The 21,151-nt window shown below is 38.2% G+C and overlaps 1 protein-coding gene across 1 annotated transcript in view; it reads left to right on the top strand.

Moving 5' to 3' along the window:
• Window positions 1-21,151, top strand: part of LOC124136473 (myotubularin-related protein 9-like) — a 225,149-nt gene that overhangs the window by 90,233 nt on the left and 113,765 nt on the right. Inside the window, exon 6 of the mRNA XM_046502392.2 lies at window positions 2,771-2,927. Coding sequence (XP_046358348.1) covers window positions 2,771-2,927 — 157 coding nt within the window. The remainder of the gene's footprint in view (window positions 1-2,770; window positions 2,928-21,151) is intronic.

Genomic DNA, 21,151 nt, shown 5'->3' with positions numbered 1-21,151 from the left:
ACGAAGAAAATTTAGAACCCAAATGTGCTAATGTGGTAAACAATGTGGAAGAGTATATATTGGACTCCACTATAACAGATGAAGAGATACATAATGCTATATCTCATTTGAAAGATGACAAAGCTTCAGGTATAGATGATGTGGTAATTGAAATGTTAAAAGTCTCTGAAAATGTTGTCATGCCCTTTCTGAATGTGTTATTTAATAGAATATTTGAGTCTGGTGTTTTTCCTGATGTTTGGTCAAAAGCTATTATTATTCTTGTTCATAAAAAAGGAGAGAAAAGTAATCCTGATAACTATCGTGGTATTTCACTTCTCAGTGTTTTATAGGTAAAGTTTATACGTCTATTTTAAGTAAACGACTAACTATATGGGCAAACATCAAGAACAGAATACCAGAAACACAGGCCGGTTTCAGAAAGGGTCAGAAAGGGTTATGCAACCACTGACCACATATTTATGAAATGTTTATGTAAAAAGAAATCAAAACTTTATGCGGCATTTGTAGATTTTAAAAAGGCTTTTGATTTTGTTAACCATGATAAGTTGTGGAATTTCTTAATGTCTTATGGTATAAGTAGTAAAATGTTAAAAGCTTTAAGAAGTTTATATAAAAGTGTTAATTCGTGTGTAAAATGTGATCTAAGTTTCACAGATTATTTTGACTGCCCTACTGGTCTTCGACAAGGATGTATTTTGAGTCCATTACAGTTTTCACATTTCATAAGCGAATTATCAAATGAAGTTATTTCTAATGGAAAGCATGGTGTACAGTTATTCCCTTATTTAATAGAGATACTGTTATTGTTGTTTGCCGACAATGTTATTTTAACATCAGATAGTGTCACAGGGCTACAGACTCAGTTGAATATTCTAGAAACCCACACAGAAAAATGGAATTTAACGGTAAATCTGGAAAAAACAAAAGTTGTTGTATTCAGACGAGGTGGGGTGCTTTCAAAAAAGGATATTTGGTATTATAGGGGGAAAAAGGTTGAGGTAGTGTCAAGCTACAAATATCTTGGTTTCCCTTTTATTCATTAGGAAAATTCAGTAAGAGTATATCTGATCTAGCACTAAGAGCAAAAAGAGCTTTGGTCGAATTGATTGCAACTTTAAGTAAAATTGATCTTATTTCAAAGTCAGTGTTCTTTAAGATATTCTATTCGCAAATACAACCTATAATTTTATATGGCTCTGAAGTGTGGAGATTTCAGCAATATGACAAATTGGAAAAAGTTCATCTATTAGCCTGTAAGAAATTCCTGCAAGTAGGACAACAAACCCCAAATGCTATAATCTATGGGGAAACGGGTCGCTTTCCACTGTACATGAACTCCTATGTTAAAACACTTAAGTTTTGGCTTAAATTAATTCATATGAATGAAGACAGATTGCCAAAAAGGCTTATAATATGTTATTGTATTTAGATAACTGTGGACGCCATACATGGGCTTCTAACATTCGTCTACTTCTTTTATCTCATGGCTTTGGTTTTGTATGGATATCGCAAACAGTTGGGAACCAGCTTTCATTTCTACGACTTTTTAAGGATACTTGTATAAACATGTTTTACCAAAACTGGAGATCAGTCTTAAACTCTAGTTCAAGATATCATTTATATGCAGAGTTTAAAAGTCTTTTAGAACCTGAAAAAAATCTTTCAGTTTTGTATGAAAGAAAATGTAGAAACATAATTGTAAGATTTAGAGCAGGTCTTTTAAAATTGAAGAATAATGAAGGCAGATATCTGTCGATAGAAAAGTCTTTTCGAATATGTCCAGTCTGTAATAATGGTATAGAGGATGAATTTCATATTTTACTCATTTGTTCATGTTATAATGATCTCAGAAAAGAATACTTACCGGCAAAACTTTGCGGATATCCTAGCTTGAACCATTTCAAATCTATTATGTGTAATAACAAAAGCAGTCTTAAACAGTTTATCACTTTTCCTATATTACGCTTATGCAAAAAGAACAAGTAGTACAATTCAATTATGACATAAGTCATATGTCACGTTACTTTACTGTTGCGTCTGTGAACAATTGGTATATTGTGAACTGTAATTGTATATGGGCCCGAGGCCTTCATGCAAATAAAAGTTCTTCTTCTTCTTCCTACATCCTTCCTTCCCCATCCTGGTCCATTTACAAAAAGGGCAGGCTTCGAAAGCAATCACCCTGATGCACAGACCCTCCACCAGGGCCATCAATGACGACAAGTGGCATTCCTTTGAGACTTTCTGCAAGGAGAAACACAAGGATCCTGCCACTGTGTCACAAACGTCATCATGAAGGGTAGTACCCTTGAGAGTTACCTTGTGGCCCTAATCTCCTGGCAGTTCCGGAAGATCAGAAAATGACCAAAGTTCTGGAACTCCAGGCACTGTTACACTCTTTCCGGGACCTGTCTGGGATTTGAACATGGTCCTGACTTAGCTGAGTGGCGCGCCTTCTGGACCACTTCACTTAGCGTCATATTACTTCCTCTGAAGTGGCCCACCCGTCGCAGAGCTGCCTCCACCAATGCCTTCAGATGTGCTGTTTTAGCAGTAATGTGCTGTTCAGTGATGTCACCACTTCTGGGGTCACATGGGTGCTGTGTGATAGGGTTAGCTACACAACCAGTTAAAACAACTTCTTCAGCAAGACCTCTCTTTGTTTCTGTCAAGGAGTTATGTAGGATAAAAGATCAATAATTTTATTAGATATCTGTTTCCAGACTGATGGCTTCAACTGATGTTATGTCAATATTTCTGTACACAGGCAGTCATCATGCGTAGCAGTCAGCCTCTCACAGGTCAGAATGGGCGAAGATGTAAGGAAGATGAAAAGCTTCTGAATGCTGTACTTGGAATTGGACGGAGAGGATATATTGTTGACACAAGGGCTCAGAGTGTTGCAAAGATGGCCCAAGCTAAAGGTACAAATTTTCCCCTCAACTACACACTGACTTTTCTAGTACCCACTGACTTGTATATGTAGGAATTACCCCAGGAGAACAGGGTGAAACAATCTGTACATTTATTCGCCATATATGTAAGTCTGCTGTGAAATCAACACACAGAGACACAATCGGTTTAGCCCTCCAAAACACACCACACCTCTCTCCACCTTTACCCAAAAACTAACAGCCCCCCTACGTCACACCATTACATCACAATCTCTTATGATACATACACAACATAGAGTGTAATGAATGCAAAGATGCAAACAAACCTTGAGCATCAAAGAAAACCGGATGTGATAGTGTGTGGAACAAAGGGAGATAACTCTGTCATAGGCTAACGTAAAGGCCACTTGAAAATATGGCCAGAATATAACTTTACATTACACCCTCCCATAAAGAACATGTCCACATGTTAAATCAAACGGATGTGATAGGTTTTAAGCATATAAAATAGTTCATGTTATTCCTGCTCAATATCCACCGTAGGGTGCCCAAATTAAAGGGGCACTGATCTAAGGCAATTCCCCAGGACTGGTTGTTGCCTTTGTTATTGTTTTTTCCCGTGAGTACCCGGATGATATAGCAGAAACCTAGACCAGTTCTCGACTTGTGCTGCGCAATTCGTAAGCGCATTTGTCACTTTTATTGGTAGTATAAGGGCGTATGGTCACATTGATCAACAAAATGAAACACAGTTTTGGAAATCAACAAAATGAAATACAGTTTTGGAAATAATAAGGAAATGTAGGTATCTTTGTGAGTAGCATCGGTAATGGTGACGAAGTTTTGATAAGTCACTTGCTTGGTAATTGTGCGATTTTCGTTGACACTATTTTGACTTGCAACACAAAGTAAATATGTCTCCTGAGCATTGCTTATTTTATCGTGTTTGTATTTTTACAGTCAAAATGTGCAAAATGTTAATTTAGAAAATTTATTAAACGCCTGAATATTCAGTTATTTTACAAATTGACTGAAAAATATGTCCATCTGTGTTATTATGACAACAAATTCCAAGCATTTTTATGTTTAACATCATCACCAAGAGACTGAAAATGTTACTATGAAAAGTACATTTCTATTTTGTTATTAAGCCCTTTAAGCCCTCGTCTTAATCAATTTTAGTCAATCTGTTAAAGAAATGGCCAGACTTTTCAGTCAAAATGACTGAAATATTTACACATTTTATAAATTGCCTGAGAGAATCACATTTTACAAATTGACTAATATATACATGTTTACAAAGGAAAAGACTTGTGAAAACAACGTCTTTCGCGCATTGAAGAATTTCCCAACCAAGACGTAGAGGAACAAGAATGAATCTGTCCAATGCTACAGCAAATGAAGAAAACAAAATGCAAATATCATAATTACAACCTACCAAATTTATGTGTATAATTTTAGGCAGCTTCCTTGTTCGAGGAATGTATCCGTGAATATCCACACAAAGGAACAATATCCCACATGTCTGCAGCTGTACAAAGAAACCTATTCGATGTAAATGTGTCTCTGTAACAATCAAATATTTTAAAATATATATATCGTTTTGGGATATCATAACCCGTGTTCGTTTCTCAACTGATCACCTAGATTGTTTCAGGTGTTTCACATAGGTGTCAAGTCTCAAAAGTCGGCTGAGAAAGCCCACGTGACAACTATTTTCATAACGTCCACGGTTCCTAAAAAAATCCATTGAGTAAGATAACAATGAGCAATCAATCAACGTATTATCGGTTAACCCTTTGAAAAAAGTATGTTGATTTTACATCGGCACTTCACGCAAGGATATGAGTGTATTCCCTTTGTTTTAGTAAACCTAGACATGTAAACACTCACTTTTGACATATCCACTATGCAAGATAACAGTGATTAATCAATCAACATATTTTCTGTTAATCCTTTGATGACTAGGAACAATCCGTTGATTTACAAAAAAGTAAATCAACTGATCATTCATCTCTTGCTGGGCTGCCAAACAAATACACAAGTGTAGGGTTATGCCAGAAAACGTGGATGACAACAAGGGAGTAGTAATCGTATTATCGACACAATCCGAAATCTGAAAATTCTTTCACTGCATGGATACTTTTTTTTATTATTAAACTATAACAATCAGGGGTACAGTGGTCCCTCGCTACAACGCTACCAATGGGGTCCAAACAATTGGTGGCCGTTATAGATGATGAGCCGTTTAACCGAGGCCGAGGCGGGGGAGCGCGCTTGGCAAATCTCAAATCATCAATATGTGTTTATCTCACGTCACGTCAAAATAGTATATATTTTTATGGACCTAGATCTACCTGTAATATCATTCATTTATTAAATCTGTCACATTTCACAATGTCTGAAATACGTATTCCATTTCAATTTATCATTTTTTATCGATAAATTAAAAAATTATTCACTATTTCCCGCGATGTTATTGAAAATAAAATTCTCGGACACACATTTCAACAACGGGTCCGCATCGAACATGTCAAAGAGCAAAATAAAGACGTTTTAAGCAAATCTTTAAATATATTATACAAAGTGATAAATAAAATCAACAAAAATATATCTAAAAGTAATCATACTTACATCTAAGTTATTATTTCCATCGTTTCGTGCGATCGCGTGTAATGTAAGTCAAATGACATCTCGGCTTTCGTCGCCTTGAATTCTCGGCTCGGACACAACGTTTAATGCAAAACTATATGCATGAAAAATCTTTGTCACAGCTCGTAACCTAGCACGATACATTCACGAAGTTCCATATTTTTAATATATATCGTGATTTCCTGCTTAAAACGTTCAGAATAACACGATTTAACAAAAATCTTTCGCCAACTATAATGCAATAATTTGATTGGCTGCCTGAGGTCACGTGCTCAAAATTGACCAATCACAAAACTTGTAGCAGATTTCGGCAAGAAAGCGTCATTAGAAACAAATTTTAATCCAATGAAATCGCTTGTGATATCTACGGAAAAAAACCAGGTGATGTTACGAAAGCGCGATTATGAAATGAATGACCGCCGTGTTGTGACAGCAACTACATGTGTGTGACAGTGTCGCCTCAAATTGGATTGCCCACTAATTAAGAATATAAACTTCGCTTGTGGTTCTCTTTTATTGCATGCATGCGCTTCTAAGATCAAAGGATGTATAGTGTGAAAAGTTAACTAGTTGAACAATCGTATTTCCGGGACTTGCCGCGGATGTTTTCAAACAGATTATTAGAACTCCATTCAGCGATAAACGGTTGATTATGCAATTAGAAGCGTTATGTGCATATGAACAACGAACAACAATACAATTATGTCAGGGTATGAAACTCCCAAAAATTTCAGCCAGACCACAGGACTGGCTAGCTGAAATACTTGCCAGCCCTGACCAAAACCTACCTGCCCACTATAATCATATGTTTCCCAGGATAAGCTAACGGGGTTTCTTTTTGGTTACATTTTATCATTCATCTTTACATGTGAATTAATGCTTATCATCGGGAAATATTTAGAATATTTTCACATATGAAATATAACCCGACCATCGGGCAGGGGGATTTGAAAATCTGGCAGCCCGAGTTGAAATCAACCTGTCTCGGACGGTCGGGCAGGCAGGTATTTCGAACACTGATTATGTCTGTGTAAAACTCTCAGTATTAAAAGTGTACATAAATTTTGGGAGCCATGCGTTACCGCGCGTAGTAACCGAGGTAGCGCTTTATCGAAGAGCACAATAGCGAGGGATCACTGTATTTCCAAATGACGACATCCGATGAGCTCCGCCGTTCTTTTTGTCCGTTTGTTTAGGCTGAAGAAATTAATCAACATGCGCCCTTTGTCGAAATCCTTATAGATCATGGTTAACCAATCAGTGTTCAAAAATGAGTAAAACAAATATTGCCTCCAAGTTTATTTAGCTGTCCTTGCAGACGGTAACCCAGTCTCTTCTCACGTTCAGTTGCGTTGCGTATCATCCGGGTACTCAAGGGGAAAAAACAATAACAAAGGCAACAACCAGTCAAGGGGAATTGCTTTAGATCAGTGCCCCTTTAATTCAAAAGTCAAACTTTTCTACAAGGTTTTAATATTGAACAACAGGTTTTGTAAATAAATTTCTGTCATCTTGCAAATGTCTTTGTATTTTCTTAAAACTTTAAACAAGTTAATATGGTTAACCTCTGACACACATTCTTAACTTTATCACAGCTTACTGTCAGCCAGCATGCCCAGCTGACGCTTCTTCCGCAGACACCAACATGCCGGGGATGACATGCACCCTCAAACCATCACATGCATCTGACTGCAACACAGTCTCCCCAGATGAAGCACACACGTCACTGGTTGTGACATCATCAAAGAAATCTTTACAAATCACACGCATCAGTGATCTCTTAGCTGTCAGATTTCTTTGTAATTTCATGTTTAGTTTCCTAGGATATTGTGCCTGTATGCCTAGTACTAGTGCATGTGCCCCAATGAACATTTTCAACATATTCCTATGAACTACTAATTTCTTTTCCTTCTGTTGTAGATGTTAGATCCTATACAGGGTGTCTGACAGTATTGATAGTACAGTGTTCCCTCGCTATTACGCTCTTCAATATAATTGATTATAGCGCACGGTAAAGCATGACTCCCAAAATTTACTAACATTTTTAATAAACTCAAGTTTTTCAATGGCATGTTTGTTTTGCCCCACCTGAACACCTGAAATACCAGTCAACAAATTCGAACTGAAGTAGGCAATTTAATCCTTTTATTATAATATCTGGTTATAAAAAAAATGTCATTGCTTATCTGGACTAATGTTTGCAATACATTTTATTAATTATATTCAAAATTTCATTCAATAATTATAATAATGTTTACATTAATTTCAGCAAAATCGTATGCGAAGTAATCAGTAGATCACACAACTCATCGTTACTTACAGCAACCATGGTCAGATTACCACTAATTTAGTTGCAAGAAAATGGATACACATATCATAAATGCTGTACCATGACTTGCTAAAAGTCATATTTGAGGCAGTTTGACAATTGAATGTTAACATAAGGCTTTCGCAATCAAAATACATGCAGCGTGGGAAGTCCCTACGGTGACTGATCAAATTGTTCCATACGTAATAAAATATCCTGCATACCACCTGTACCAAAGTGTAGCGCTTATGGTTCTTATAATTTTAAGTATATATACAGTCAAATCTTGTTAATCTGACACTCGTTAATCCGACACTCAATAATCCGACAATAAGCTTTATCCGACACTAATGATGGGAACCGATTAAATCAGTGCTATTCAGACCTGTTAATCCGACAGTCTCGCACTCCGACTCCGACTCCGACACACCTAATTTGCAACCAATTACCGAAATCACTCACTAAACCGGGGAATTTTTTATGCAAAAATGATGATGCAATTCAATTATCGTCATGAGTCGTATTAAAAGAAACATCAATATTAATTAATAATGAATAAAATTTACTATAGCCCACGAGGATATTGGAAAGGTATAGGAGCAATACAAAAATTAGCCACTGCGGCTAAGGTATCTAAAGATGTGGCCAAGGATTGGTTAAAGAAACAAGCGATGTGGCAAATATACTTACCAGCACCGCGTTATATACCGAGGAAGAAGTTTGATATTTTTACAACGAATGAAGTTCATCAGCCTGACCTCTTGTTTCTTCCCCATGATAAGGTAAGACGCAAAACGTATAAATAACCTAGTGGATTTGGCTAGTTGATACAAAGAGGCTGAGCCATTAACCTTGAAAGATTCAACAGAAGTAGCTAATGCACAGAGCCGCATATATAAACACAGACCACTAAAATGTCCCAAGCTATTTCAAGTAGAACCTGGTTGCGAGTTTATGGGATCAATAACTAAACTGTTAACAAAGCACGATGTTGAAATCAGGCGTGGTGAAAAAGAGGCCAACCGTAGTCAAGTTATCGTTGAAAGATTTAACCGGACATTAGCGGAATGTTTGTTTGGCTATCAATATGGGATTGAAATGAAATTGGAACGATTAAGATCAACCGAATGGGTGACACGATTATCAGCTGTTGTATCAGCGCTGAATAATGAAGTAACAAGATTAATCGGGAAGAAACCATCCGATGCGATTAAAATGAAATCCATTACTTCCGAATCTTCAGCGCCGAGGAGAGGCAAAGAACGATCCGATTTCGTCTCAAAAGATATATAACATTAGTCGATTGGTTACGAAAGAAGGAGAGCCTATTCTTCATTATCTTAAAGATGGACCGGGCAGGGCATTTGTACAAGAAGAGTTGCTCATAGTCAATTCTACTTTTGTAATCTTTGGATTGTAGAACGCCTTGGTATCTCTTGCGAATGCCTCGGGGCGGTCGGGTAGCCTAGTGGTTAAAGCGTTTGCTTGTCACGCCGAAGACCCGTGTTCGAATCCCGACATGGGTACAATGTGTGAAGCCCATTTCTGGTGTCCCCCGCTAAAAGCGGTGTAAAACCAAACTCACTCACTCACTCACTTGCGAATGCCTCAGAGGGGTCCTCGAACAACATTAAAATACCCTTCAACGATCTCGCGGGAACGTTTAGATTGATATTCCACGTTGTATCTCTTTTGTTCCTGGTGATCTTTCGATGTCGAAGCACGCGATCTTACAAAATGGCTAAATTTCCGGTATACTGGTTACGAATTTGTCTGGCTAATTCAGGATCTGTTATCATATCATACTCCAGTGAGATATTTTCAATAGAATAGCTACTAGGATCTTCAGTAGCTTTGATTACTCTGCTGTAGTCATTAAAAGTGTGTTCGTATTCTAACCTATGGCCTAGGGATGCTTGATAAAAAGGGCATGTGACTATCAAGTAATTCAAAGTCTAGTGGAATATAGAATCGGTTACCTTATGCATCAGCAACGGCCTCATCTTCTATGACGGTAGTATCACCACTATAAGCACCTACACACAGTCTCAATGTGTTCTGATTACAAATACCTTGGTACTGTAAGTTTTCCCGTTCTTTAGCCGTTCTCCAGAGATCCATCTAACAGAAATATACATCGCTGTCGTCAATACTCAAAACTTCATTACCGCTAATTTTCTTAACAATCGCACGACCTATGTTCCGAACGAGCTCTCTGCTAGCGTGGGTAGAATTCAAACTAATTGTAAATGATAGTCGTGCAGTTCCCGGAACTAACACATTGTGTGCGTCGAGATTAGGAAAGCGAACCAGAAGCGTTTGATTCTGATCAATGGTACTGGGGTTATTAGTTATAGTTACAGACTGGCGAATTGCTTTGACCCCTAATGGATCCCGAAGTGTACGTTGTGGGTTTAACTTGCGTCCGTATTGCGAAGACATTGTTATATTGAAATTATGTTTAATATAAAAATGGATGATATTAATCTAGATAACATAACTGATACTAGTACAATCGAAGAGGGTACTGATGAAACCAGCTTTATGAATCTTAACGATGAACTTTTGAAACCAGCCGTTAATGATTATTACGATGCCTTAAAAGAAACTCCTATAGGCCGTGACTATTTAAAGTTTACGATAGATAGTAAAGGAATATTGCGACTGAGTGGCTCTCCAGATATTGATCTTATGAATTCTCGTACTCATAAGCCCCTAGCCTTGTCTACGATAGCCAGTAAACATGGCCTCAACACTGTTCGTAATGAATTAGGTTTTGAAGACTACTCACGAGAAAAACCTTCTGTGAAGACTACTACGGTTCTTCGGAGCGTGCATACTGAACTTGGTAACATAGATAAAGATAATTTGGAAGAAAGCTCGAAGCTGGCCTCGGACGGACTAGGAGAAATCTTGGATACTTACTACGTTAATTCCATGTTACAGGTACCATCCTTGGAGTTCAGTATTAGGGAATTACGAGGTTTTGACAAAGCTATGCAAACAATACGGGGAAAACTCATCAATAATATAGCCAAGCTATCCGAACTCAACAAGCATATAGCTTATGAGAAAACAAAACTTTAACAGGCGGGTGATGAATTCAGTAGACGCCGCGTTGCAGAAAGATTGCGTAACTTAGAAGACAAAAGATCTGTCGCCTTGAAGCAGCTTCCTGTAATAGAAAGGCACTTCGTTCACAAATCAGTCAAATTCTAGAAACTATCGATCAAGTCCTCAACGATGATACTACACTGGCCGATAAAATTAAAACATTGTTCAGAGAACAGGGGATAACCATTGCCAGTATTTTAACCACATTGGGATTTATTATATTGACTTTGACTCTCGCGTTAACCGGTGGTACAGGCGGTACAGGAGGTGGCACAGCGCCTTCTGATAAAAATGGTGTAAAAGAGTGGATAAAAAAACATTTAAAAGCATTAGGACAAGCACTTGGAAAGCTTGCTGGGAAAGCCACGTCTGCACTTCCCAGTATAATAGGGAGTATTGTTTCCTGGCTCTTGAATTTATCAGCTAAAACCACCACTTGGCTTAGTCAAAACTTGTTGGCATTGATCGTAGCAATTGCCGGTCTGTTGTACATATCCGCTAAAGACTATTTAACCAAATCATGAATAAACCAGCCATGACTCCACCTACTATAAGCACTGTTTTTTCATCGATATGTTGTTGATTTTTAGCTACAATATGTGGTGGCACTTGTGGTTGTGCGTTAGTAGGAGCGTCGTATCTGTAGCTTGACTATTCCCGTTTCGCCTGTGTTTGTTTGCGTTATTAATTCGGTGTTAATATCTGAATTTATACCTGGTTTTTGTTGATCGGAAGCAATAACAATTTTATTAATTCAAATATTGAACATAGTCGTCCGATTAACACTTGGGCTTCCTATGCACTAGGAGTTGTTGCTATAGCGGTGGTATGGTTGTTTTATAAGACCGGAGAAGAAAAAACGTCACCCCTGATTACACAACAAGAAGTTCAATTAGAGGTAACCCCCAATATAATGTTATAAAAAGCATGACTACTCCAGTTACAGATGGCAACGTATAATTCAGTGGTGGTCAGCGGCTTGGCCATTGGCTATGCCCGTATGGCTAGAATGATTACTAAAGCCACACCACCCAAGCTAGATTTTAATGGTTATGATATTGGTATGATGGTTCTTGATATTGGATAGGCAATGGCAACAAAAGATATGCTCTGCAAACAAGGACTTCTCCCAGAAGACATAATGAAATAATTAAACATTTGAAAATTTATATTATTGAACATTTGAATATGGCAACAATTGCGATGATGGTTGGTGGAGCTATTGTGAATACTCTAGTTTTTTCATGGAGGAATTATTTATTTTCTACTCTGAGGGAATCAAACGCTAAAGCAGTTGAAGAGGAGCGTAAACGACATTATAAAGCATTAGAACAACTCGAAGCAGCGCAGTCACAATCGACCAGAAATAGGACATTAAGATTAGATTTTATTAATGAAGAACTGCGTAAGCAAGGACATTCAATTGAAACATTTAAGGATGTTGAATCTGCCATGCACGAATACTTCCTTGTTTATGGAAAGAAACTTGACCCAGTACAGAGACCAACAATAAGTCAGTTTTATACACCGTCAGAGGCTCATAAAGACCGAGAGATAGTATTTATAATGTTTAGGTTATCAGTCATTGCTATTTTTAGCTACACAATGACTACACATAAACCATGATCTTTGTCAGGCTGAGTCTTATCAGCTATTAATAACCCTGACTGCTAATCTATAAATAGCGCTGACTGGCTGTTCTGCTGTTAGTAACCCTGACGGCTTATCTATAAATAGCGATGACTACTCAGCTATAAATAGCGATGACTGGCTGACTGCTTATGTTAGGCTGGGCAGGACTCGGCTGATGACATGCATTTAGACAAAGGATACTAGAAGTGTATATTTATCAGAATGGCGAGAGGCACATCAAGATGTAAATTCATACGCATGGGCCAATCACAAATTTGTGGAAAGAGCTGTATGTCGGATTTTTGTGGAATCCATTCCATTGCAATTAGAAAAGGGCATATTAATTATCTGTGTTCTGTATGTGGGATTGGGGTCAAAGGTAGTTTATGTTTATGTAAGAGTCATGGTGCTGACAAGAAACGGTTTCAAATTATTTATGAGAGGAAAAAGGCTTACCGAAATGAGAGAAATAGATTGGGTAGAATTCAAACCAATTAGACATTAGTTCACATGTATTTATATATCACAATGACTTATGTTGTCAGAGAGCTGAAAGCTTTGGCAAAGCAACGTGGTCTATGTGGATATCCTCGAATGAGGAAAGCTGAATTGATTGTTTTACTCAGTTTGGAATACAACAAACCCCAGACTGTTAGAGAACTCAAAGCTCAAGATAAAAACAGTGGGCTGAGAGGTTATCTCACGAATGAGAAAAGCTGAATTGATCGCTTTACTAGATAATAATCAATCCGATGATGTTGATAAAAATAATCAACCAGTTGATGAGTAAAAATTTGTACCCACAGCCGGCGTTGGTAAATATCTAAGAGGTTGGAAGATGGATATTAATTCCAACATGGATGTTAATGATGTTAAGCCCATCGTATCGAGCAAAATTAACGAGGAATTAGATGATTTAAATAGTATAAAATACCAGCTGGCGATTAAAATGTCATTGAGTGAAAGTAATGCAGACGATAGCACTGAACATACCGTACCATATTTCCGAAGCAATCAAGAAGTTATAACCGAATCCGATACTATAAACGCATCATTAGATGCATCAATTCAGCGGATACAAGAAACTTTAGAATGCTGGACTAATAGAGGTTCGGGTTGGGGTGTGGATAGAATCGATAGTTTATATTTAGATATAGCAAATTATATGCCTTTCAAAGGTGGATCTTATATAGATTTACCCTCGTATTATAAAAAGAAAAAGCCATAATTAATGTAAAAAATAAAGGCGATGGCTGTTTAAGAATGATGATAAGATCTGCATTGTTCCCCGTAGACAAACATCCGGATAGACCTTCGAGCTATCTCCAAAACAATGGACTCAACCTTGATGGTATAGATGAACCTACACCAATATCACAAATTGATAAGGCGGAAAAACAAAATAATTTAGCTATAAATGTTTTTGGACATTCTTCTAAAGGAATTGTTGTACACAGGATAAAATCCGCTCCGGAACATATTCCCAGAATCAATTCATTTCTGATCGAAAAAGATGGTAAATATCATTATACGTGGATAAAGAGTTTAAACAGGCTATTATGCGATCAAACAAAAAATGCAGGAAAGAAATATTTCTGTGAAAGATGCCTGCATGGATACAGCAGACAAGATCTATTAGAATTGCCTAAAGAAGACTGCAGAGGTGTTGGACAGAATGCTATCAGGATCGATATGCCTAAAGAGGGGAAAAATATATTAAAATTTGAACATTATTGTAATCAAATGCCAGTACCGTACATAATTTACGCTGACTTCGAAGCACTTATCAAACCTATGGAAAATACAGTCCGAAGCAATCAAGATAGTTTTACGTACAAATCTCAAGAACATATTTCTTGTTGGTTTGGATATATAGTTGTAAGGTATGATGGGAAAACAAACCCGCCCGTGATTTACAGAGGTCCCGATGCAGCGGGAAAGTTCCTAGAATATCTACAAAACGAAAAGAGAGAATAATCAGGGAAAATTTATCGTGTAAGAAACCCATGTGTTTGACGAGGGATGATTGGAGGGCCTATAAGAAGTCGACTAGTTGTCATGTTTGTAATAAACCCCTGAATGGGGATTCTGTAAGAGATCATTGCCACGTCACGGGTAATTATCGGGGAGCCGCGCATAATGAGTGTAACTTGAAACTAAAAATGAATTCTCAAACAATACCCATCCCCGTTGTGTTTCATAGGATAAGATTCACATCTCATCATGCAAGCTATCTAAAAGACCGACGGCAGCTTAACGTGTATTCCTAACAATATGGAAAAATATACCGGGGGTATATCATTCTCGTTGACTAAAACTATATATTTTATGGACAAGGATGGAAAAGCCAGAATAAAGCAAAGTAATGGCCTTAGGTTCATAGACTCCGTACAGTTTCTGTTATCTTCCCTGGACAATTTAGCTAATCCCGATGACTTTGCAAGAACAAATCAATATACCGATCGGATAACACGTCATTTGTTGTTGAGAAAAGGTGTATATCCTTATGAATATATGGATGATTGGTCTAGATTCAACGAAACTAAATTACCACCCCTTGAATCATTCTATAGTAACTTAACAGAATCTAAAATAACCGATGCCGATTATGAACACACTCTGACGGTGTGGGATAAATTAGGTTGTAAGAATTTAGGCGATTATACAGAGAGTGTATACACTGAAAAGAAAATACACAGAGTTCTAAAGTTTGATCAAAGCCCTTGGATGGAGCCCTATATAAGGCTGAACACAGATTTAAGAAAGATAGCTACCAGCGGTTTTGAAAAGAATCTATATAAGCTCATGAATAACTCGGTATTTGGTAAAACTATGGAGAATCTAAGGAAGCGTGTTGATGTTAAATTAGTCAGATCTAATGAGGAAGAAAGACTCAGGAAACTTATAGCCAGTCCGGATTTTAACAGAAGCAAGATATTGATTAACGACTTAGCTGCACTACATATGCAGAAGAGTAATATCAAATTCACCAGACCGGTGTATGTTGGAAGGAGTATTCTTGACTTGTCAAAACACTTAATGTATGACTTTTATTACAACGAACTTAAGAAGCAATACGGTGATAGATGCAAGGTGTTTTATACCGACACCGATTCTTTGTTGATGGAAATACAAACCGAGGATGTGTATAAAGATATGGCAGAAAAAATAGATATGTACGACACGAGGGATTACCCAAAAGATAATCCACTGCACAGCGTAGTAAATAAAAAGGTATTAGGTAAGATGAAGGATGAATGTGCTGGGACCCCTATAGCGGAGTATGTCGGATTAAGACCTAAGATGTATTCTATAAAGAAGTCCAATAATGGAGAGATAAGGAAAGCTAAGGGTGTTAAGAAGTATGTGGTTAAAAAACATATCAAACACGAACAGTATAAAGAAGCATTATTCAATGGTAGAACATTCAAACACGAGATGAACTCTTTAAGAAGTTACTCGTTAATGTTACTGCGATTTTCAAAGGATTCTTTGTCACTCTGGCTTGTGATTTTGCAATCGCTGGTATTTCCTCTTTCACTTGCTATTTTTGCTATATTTTTGCTATATATAAAGCGTAACACTTTAGAAAGATATATCTTTAGCATGTTCAGCCAACAGTACGCAACTTATCAACCTTGAGTGTCAATTCCACAAGCTGACCTTGGAGTGTTACGCCTCCTTATTGCATCTGACTTTTCTATTGCTGGACGAAGGAAAACTACTGTATGCATTGTGAAGGCACTTTTAACACAGATATCAACAAACAATATTTCTCTTATCATTCAATAAGGGGCACTCAAAATAAGGTAACATGTCACTGTTTCTTGTAAAAAAATAGGGGGTATTTTAACATTTTTTAGATGAATTATTAACGGATGTGTGTGTCCGGAGCAAAGTAACACACTAAAAGCATAAATTATGATAACTGTTGCCTAACACTGTCATTTTCAATAAACCCTTATAGTGAGTTATGAGTGAATAATTCAAGGGAAGATTGGGATATTTATTTATGCAAATTATGAAAACATTTATGAAATTGTGCAAACAATAATAATTATCAGCAAGTTGCATACAAAATACAAGAAACAAACAGTGTCATTTGATATGTAAACATACATCTCTGTTTCAAGTAGCATATTGCTTCCTGGCCTCATCTGCAGATATTCACACGTAACTGGATTTTCTGGAATACAATTTGCTTCATATCAGTAAACAATTTTCAGATATGTCATTCACAAATTTATCGAATATTTTGGATTTTTAAAAAAAATTCTCACTGATATCTACTTTTACTAAAATAGGCTACTGTAACATTATATCATTCATTTTCAACAACATCATCAACAAAGGCAGGTCCAGAATTTAGAAATGAATACGTGTAGCCGCGATGGGGTCCGACAGTCTCGGCTGGGATGCGTGTAGACATGCTATGGTTCGCGTTGCCAAAGGCTCAGTGTACCCAGCAAGGTAATTCGATTTCCAACATATACTTAGATACTACATTCAATATTACATCTGAATAATAATGTACATTAACTTATGCATTTAGGACCTCGGTAATCTGCTCCCGACGACTGCACCTTGTTCTTTGCGCCAATGCCACACAGCTTGAATTTTCCAAACTGGAGATGGTGTCGCATATGTACTACTTCAACAAGGAGCTCCCCCCTCCCCTCGGTCCAATTCGATCTCCTCTTGCCACCTTCGACATTAAACCGTCGTGTCTCGTACGTTGACACTCATGTGCAGACGGCAAAGTGTTTACGGTTCAGTGTTTACATTGAAAATGGAAGTCAAATCTCGCGCTAAGGCCGCTTACATCGCATAAAAAACCCAACTGAGATCGGACTTAAGTCCTGAGTTAAAAACTCAGCTGACTTTTTGCTGAGTTTGATTCGAGAAACTCAGTTTGAGATTTGAGTAAAAACTTAAGTTTGTTTCGAGAAATCGGTGCCTGGACTTATGTTTGTAACTCATTTCATTAATTTTATTCAAATTTCCTTTTAATATATTGTTTTGATTAATTTCAGCGAAATCGTGTGTGAAGCGATCGTAAGATCTCACAACTCACCGTTATTAACAGCAACCATGGTCAGATTACTGCTATTGACGCCTTGAAACAAACTTTAGTTGACAGAGAATGGATACACATACCATAAATGCCATACTTTGACTCATTAAAAGTCATATTTGTTGTAGTGTGACGATTCTATGTCAACTTGAAGTTCTCGTGATCACTTGTGTGGGAGCCTTGATGGCGACTGGTCATATTGTGAAATGTGAAAAAAAATAACAAGCAACAGCGATCAGCTGCACCGAAGTGCTAAGCTTAGGGTTACTATTATCTTAAATATATTTAGTAAAAGCTGCAACAAAAATAACAAGATACTGGAATATATAGACCGGCAGCCCAGAGCACTTTGGTCAAACGAACAAAGTACCAATATCGGAACACAGGAACATTTACTGTGTAACCCAACATATTCGTATATGGATGTCTGCCGGGGACCCCCTGCTGCGTGTGGCCCCTGGCCCCCCAAAAGAAGGGACCATTCAAGGGCTGGATCAAACATTGGAGGTACCACATGAAAGTGAGTGTAAAAGAACTGGTTCATCTCACAGAGTACAGAATGGGCCACACCAGACAAATCTTCCTCTGCATAAGGCCTGCCAGACACCCCCAGAGAGGGTCCCAAAATTTGGGCTGGGTTAAACATTGGAGGTACCACATGAAATCAACCTAAAATGAACTATTACACTCTACTAAGTATAAAATAGCCATTGCCAGACAAATCGTCTGCTGCATAAGGCCCGCCAGACACCCCCAAATGTTGACCCTTAATGCACTCAGTGGACACTCTGGTAAAATTTGACTGGAGTATACATTCAAAGTACCAGATGAAAGTAAGTTTAGATGAACAGGTACATGTTACTGAGTACAAAACGGCCCATACCTGACACATTTTCCTCTGCATAAGGTCCGCCATACCCCCCAGAGAGGGTCCCAAAATTTGGGCTGGGTTAAACATTGGAGGTACCACATAAAACCAACATAAAATGAACATTTGCACTCTACTTATTGCACAATACCCATTGCCAGACAAATCATCTTCTGCATAAGGCCCGCCAGACACCCACATAAAGTTGACCCTTCAGGTATACATGGGTTAAATTGGGCTGGAATATATATCTATTGTACCACATTAAGGTAAGTTTAAATAAACAGGTTCATATCAGGTTGGACATCAGCTCTGAGTCAACAAATGGTCAAATGTATGTTTTGTTCTTAAAGATGGAAGGATTTTATTGAGATTAAAATCACGTATTAATAAAATTAGGTCTCTGAATACTAGTATTGATATCATAGATTAGGCCTATCGTTGAAATGTAATGAAAATGGCATGAATCTGATTCTTGTGTATATATATCTGATCAGCTATGAAGTCCTCAAAGCCTGCTATAGCCTGATAGCTTGGCTATGGATTCCTACAAGCCCAAACATGCTCAGATAAGCATATGATGCTATGTGCCATGATTTTTTATATACTGAACAACAAAAGTTCCTGTGACATTGAAAAAGATTTAATGCAAAGTTATGTTTTTTACCAAATCTGAAACAATTTCGGTTTGCAACAGATAAAAGACTCCTGGAAGTGTTCAAATGGTTTAATTTGTCATACTGACTTCAGAAAATGCGTGATTTCATAAAAAAAACATGAACATGCCAAAATGTCAATTTACAAATCAATAGCGTGTGTGCCCACCTCTGGTTGCGATGCAAGCAACACATCTTCATCTCATGGAATGGACCAGGCGTCGCACAAAGTCCTGTGGGATATCTGGCCATATCTGCTGGAGCATGTTTCGAAGTTCCTAGAGTGTGGAACACGTGGTTGACGTCGAAGGCACCGATCCATCGCATCCCACATGTGCTCGATTGGTGAGAGATCAGGGGAGCGAGCTGGCCAGGGGATGAAATTCACGCTGTTTTGTTGAAGAGAGTCCTGAACAAGTCAAGCAATATGAGGCCCGGCATTCTCATGTTGAAAGGTAATGCCTGGGCCATGACGACGCAAAAACGGTAGAACAACAGGGGCGATGATCTCGTCGCGGTAGCGCTGTCCATTGAGATTTCCCTCTACCACTATCAATTAGGTCCTCTGTCTTGCTATAATCCCACCCGATACCATAGCACTGCCGCCCCTGAACCGATCTTCTTCCATGACACAATGATTGACGTAACGTTCACCTCGTCGTCGGTACACTCGAATTCGTCCATCGCTGTGGCTGAGGTAAAAACGAGACTCGTCAGTGATTAGAACTTGTCCCCGTAGACGTAGTCTGCACCACTGTAGACGTGCTTGACGGTGGTTTCCTGTCAAAATGGGACATCTGGTGGGTCTTCTGGCGACAATCCCAGCACATCTGAGGCGGCTACGTATGGTTAGTGAAGATATTCGTCGAAGGCCAGGGATGCTTCTTGCAGTCACTGTAGCTGGCTGGAATCGATTTCGTAGGTGTGTTGTTCCAATCCAGTTGTCTTGTCGATTTTTGGTTACGCCTGGCCTGCCACTTTGAGGATGGTCTCCGACTGCATCCGTCTGTTGCCAACGTTGCCATAAACACCAAATGGTGTTTCTGTGGACGTTAAATTGTCTTGCAACATCACGTTGACTTGATCCTGCTTCAAGCATACCAATGGCTCGCAGACGCTCATTTTCGGACAGGCTTGGCATTTCATAATGTTGAATAATTGCGTAATTTTGTTGTTTTTCTGAGTGGTTGTTGTCAGCACGATGCTAAACAATGCATATGGAATCCCGTTAACGCACATGTTTTTATACCCATTCTTGGGTAGTGAAATGCATGGGGCTTGCATAAAAGTCAACTTTTGCATGGAATGCATGCTTTTCTGTAGCAGTTGCGTTTTTGTGACTTCATTCCATACATGTACTACAATACTGAAAACAAAACTTTACTTGTTTGAAAAATACACTAAAATATTGGTGTCACAGGAACTTTTGTTGTTGAGTGTTGCAGAATGGTTAATGATAGCCCCTAATACCACTTGGAAATGTTTTAGGACGATAATCTGGAAAATCTGGCCCACATAACATTCAACACAGAGGTACGAACACAAGACGTTTACTTGACAAGGACAATAAAGAGACTGGTTACAATCGAAATCGGATCACGCGTCATAGTCCATGATTCCATGTGCAGCCACACACTACTTTTGGGGACCGTTGTGTTCGGGCAAAGCTGTCCAGTACCGGGAACAACCTCACATCCCCCCCCCTCTCAAGAAAGGTCTGGCACGACTTGATCAACACTTACGACGACTGTTTCTCTTGATGAACGATCTGATGACTTGACTTGCAGGAACTCACCATAACACTTGGATATCACAAATCCAGACTTGAAATGCTGTTTCTTGAACTTATGTCCTCCTAATATTTTCACAGCAACACGATCACCGACATTAAACATCCTTGAAACTCTTTCAGATGTCTGTTCTTGACGATGTAATTTAACTGATTCATGA

This window comes from Haliotis rufescens, unplaced genomic scaffold, assembly GCF_023055435.1.
Source record: "Haliotis rufescens isolate VD_foot unplaced genomic scaffold, xgHalRufe1.0.p SCAF_1, whole genome shotgun sequence".
Lineage (NCBI taxonomy): Eukaryota > Metazoa > Mollusca > Gastropoda > Lepetellida > Haliotidae > Haliotis > Haliotis rufescens.
Note: the sequence above shows the minus strand (reverse complement) of the source record. Positions and strands in the feature narration are given on the sequence as shown.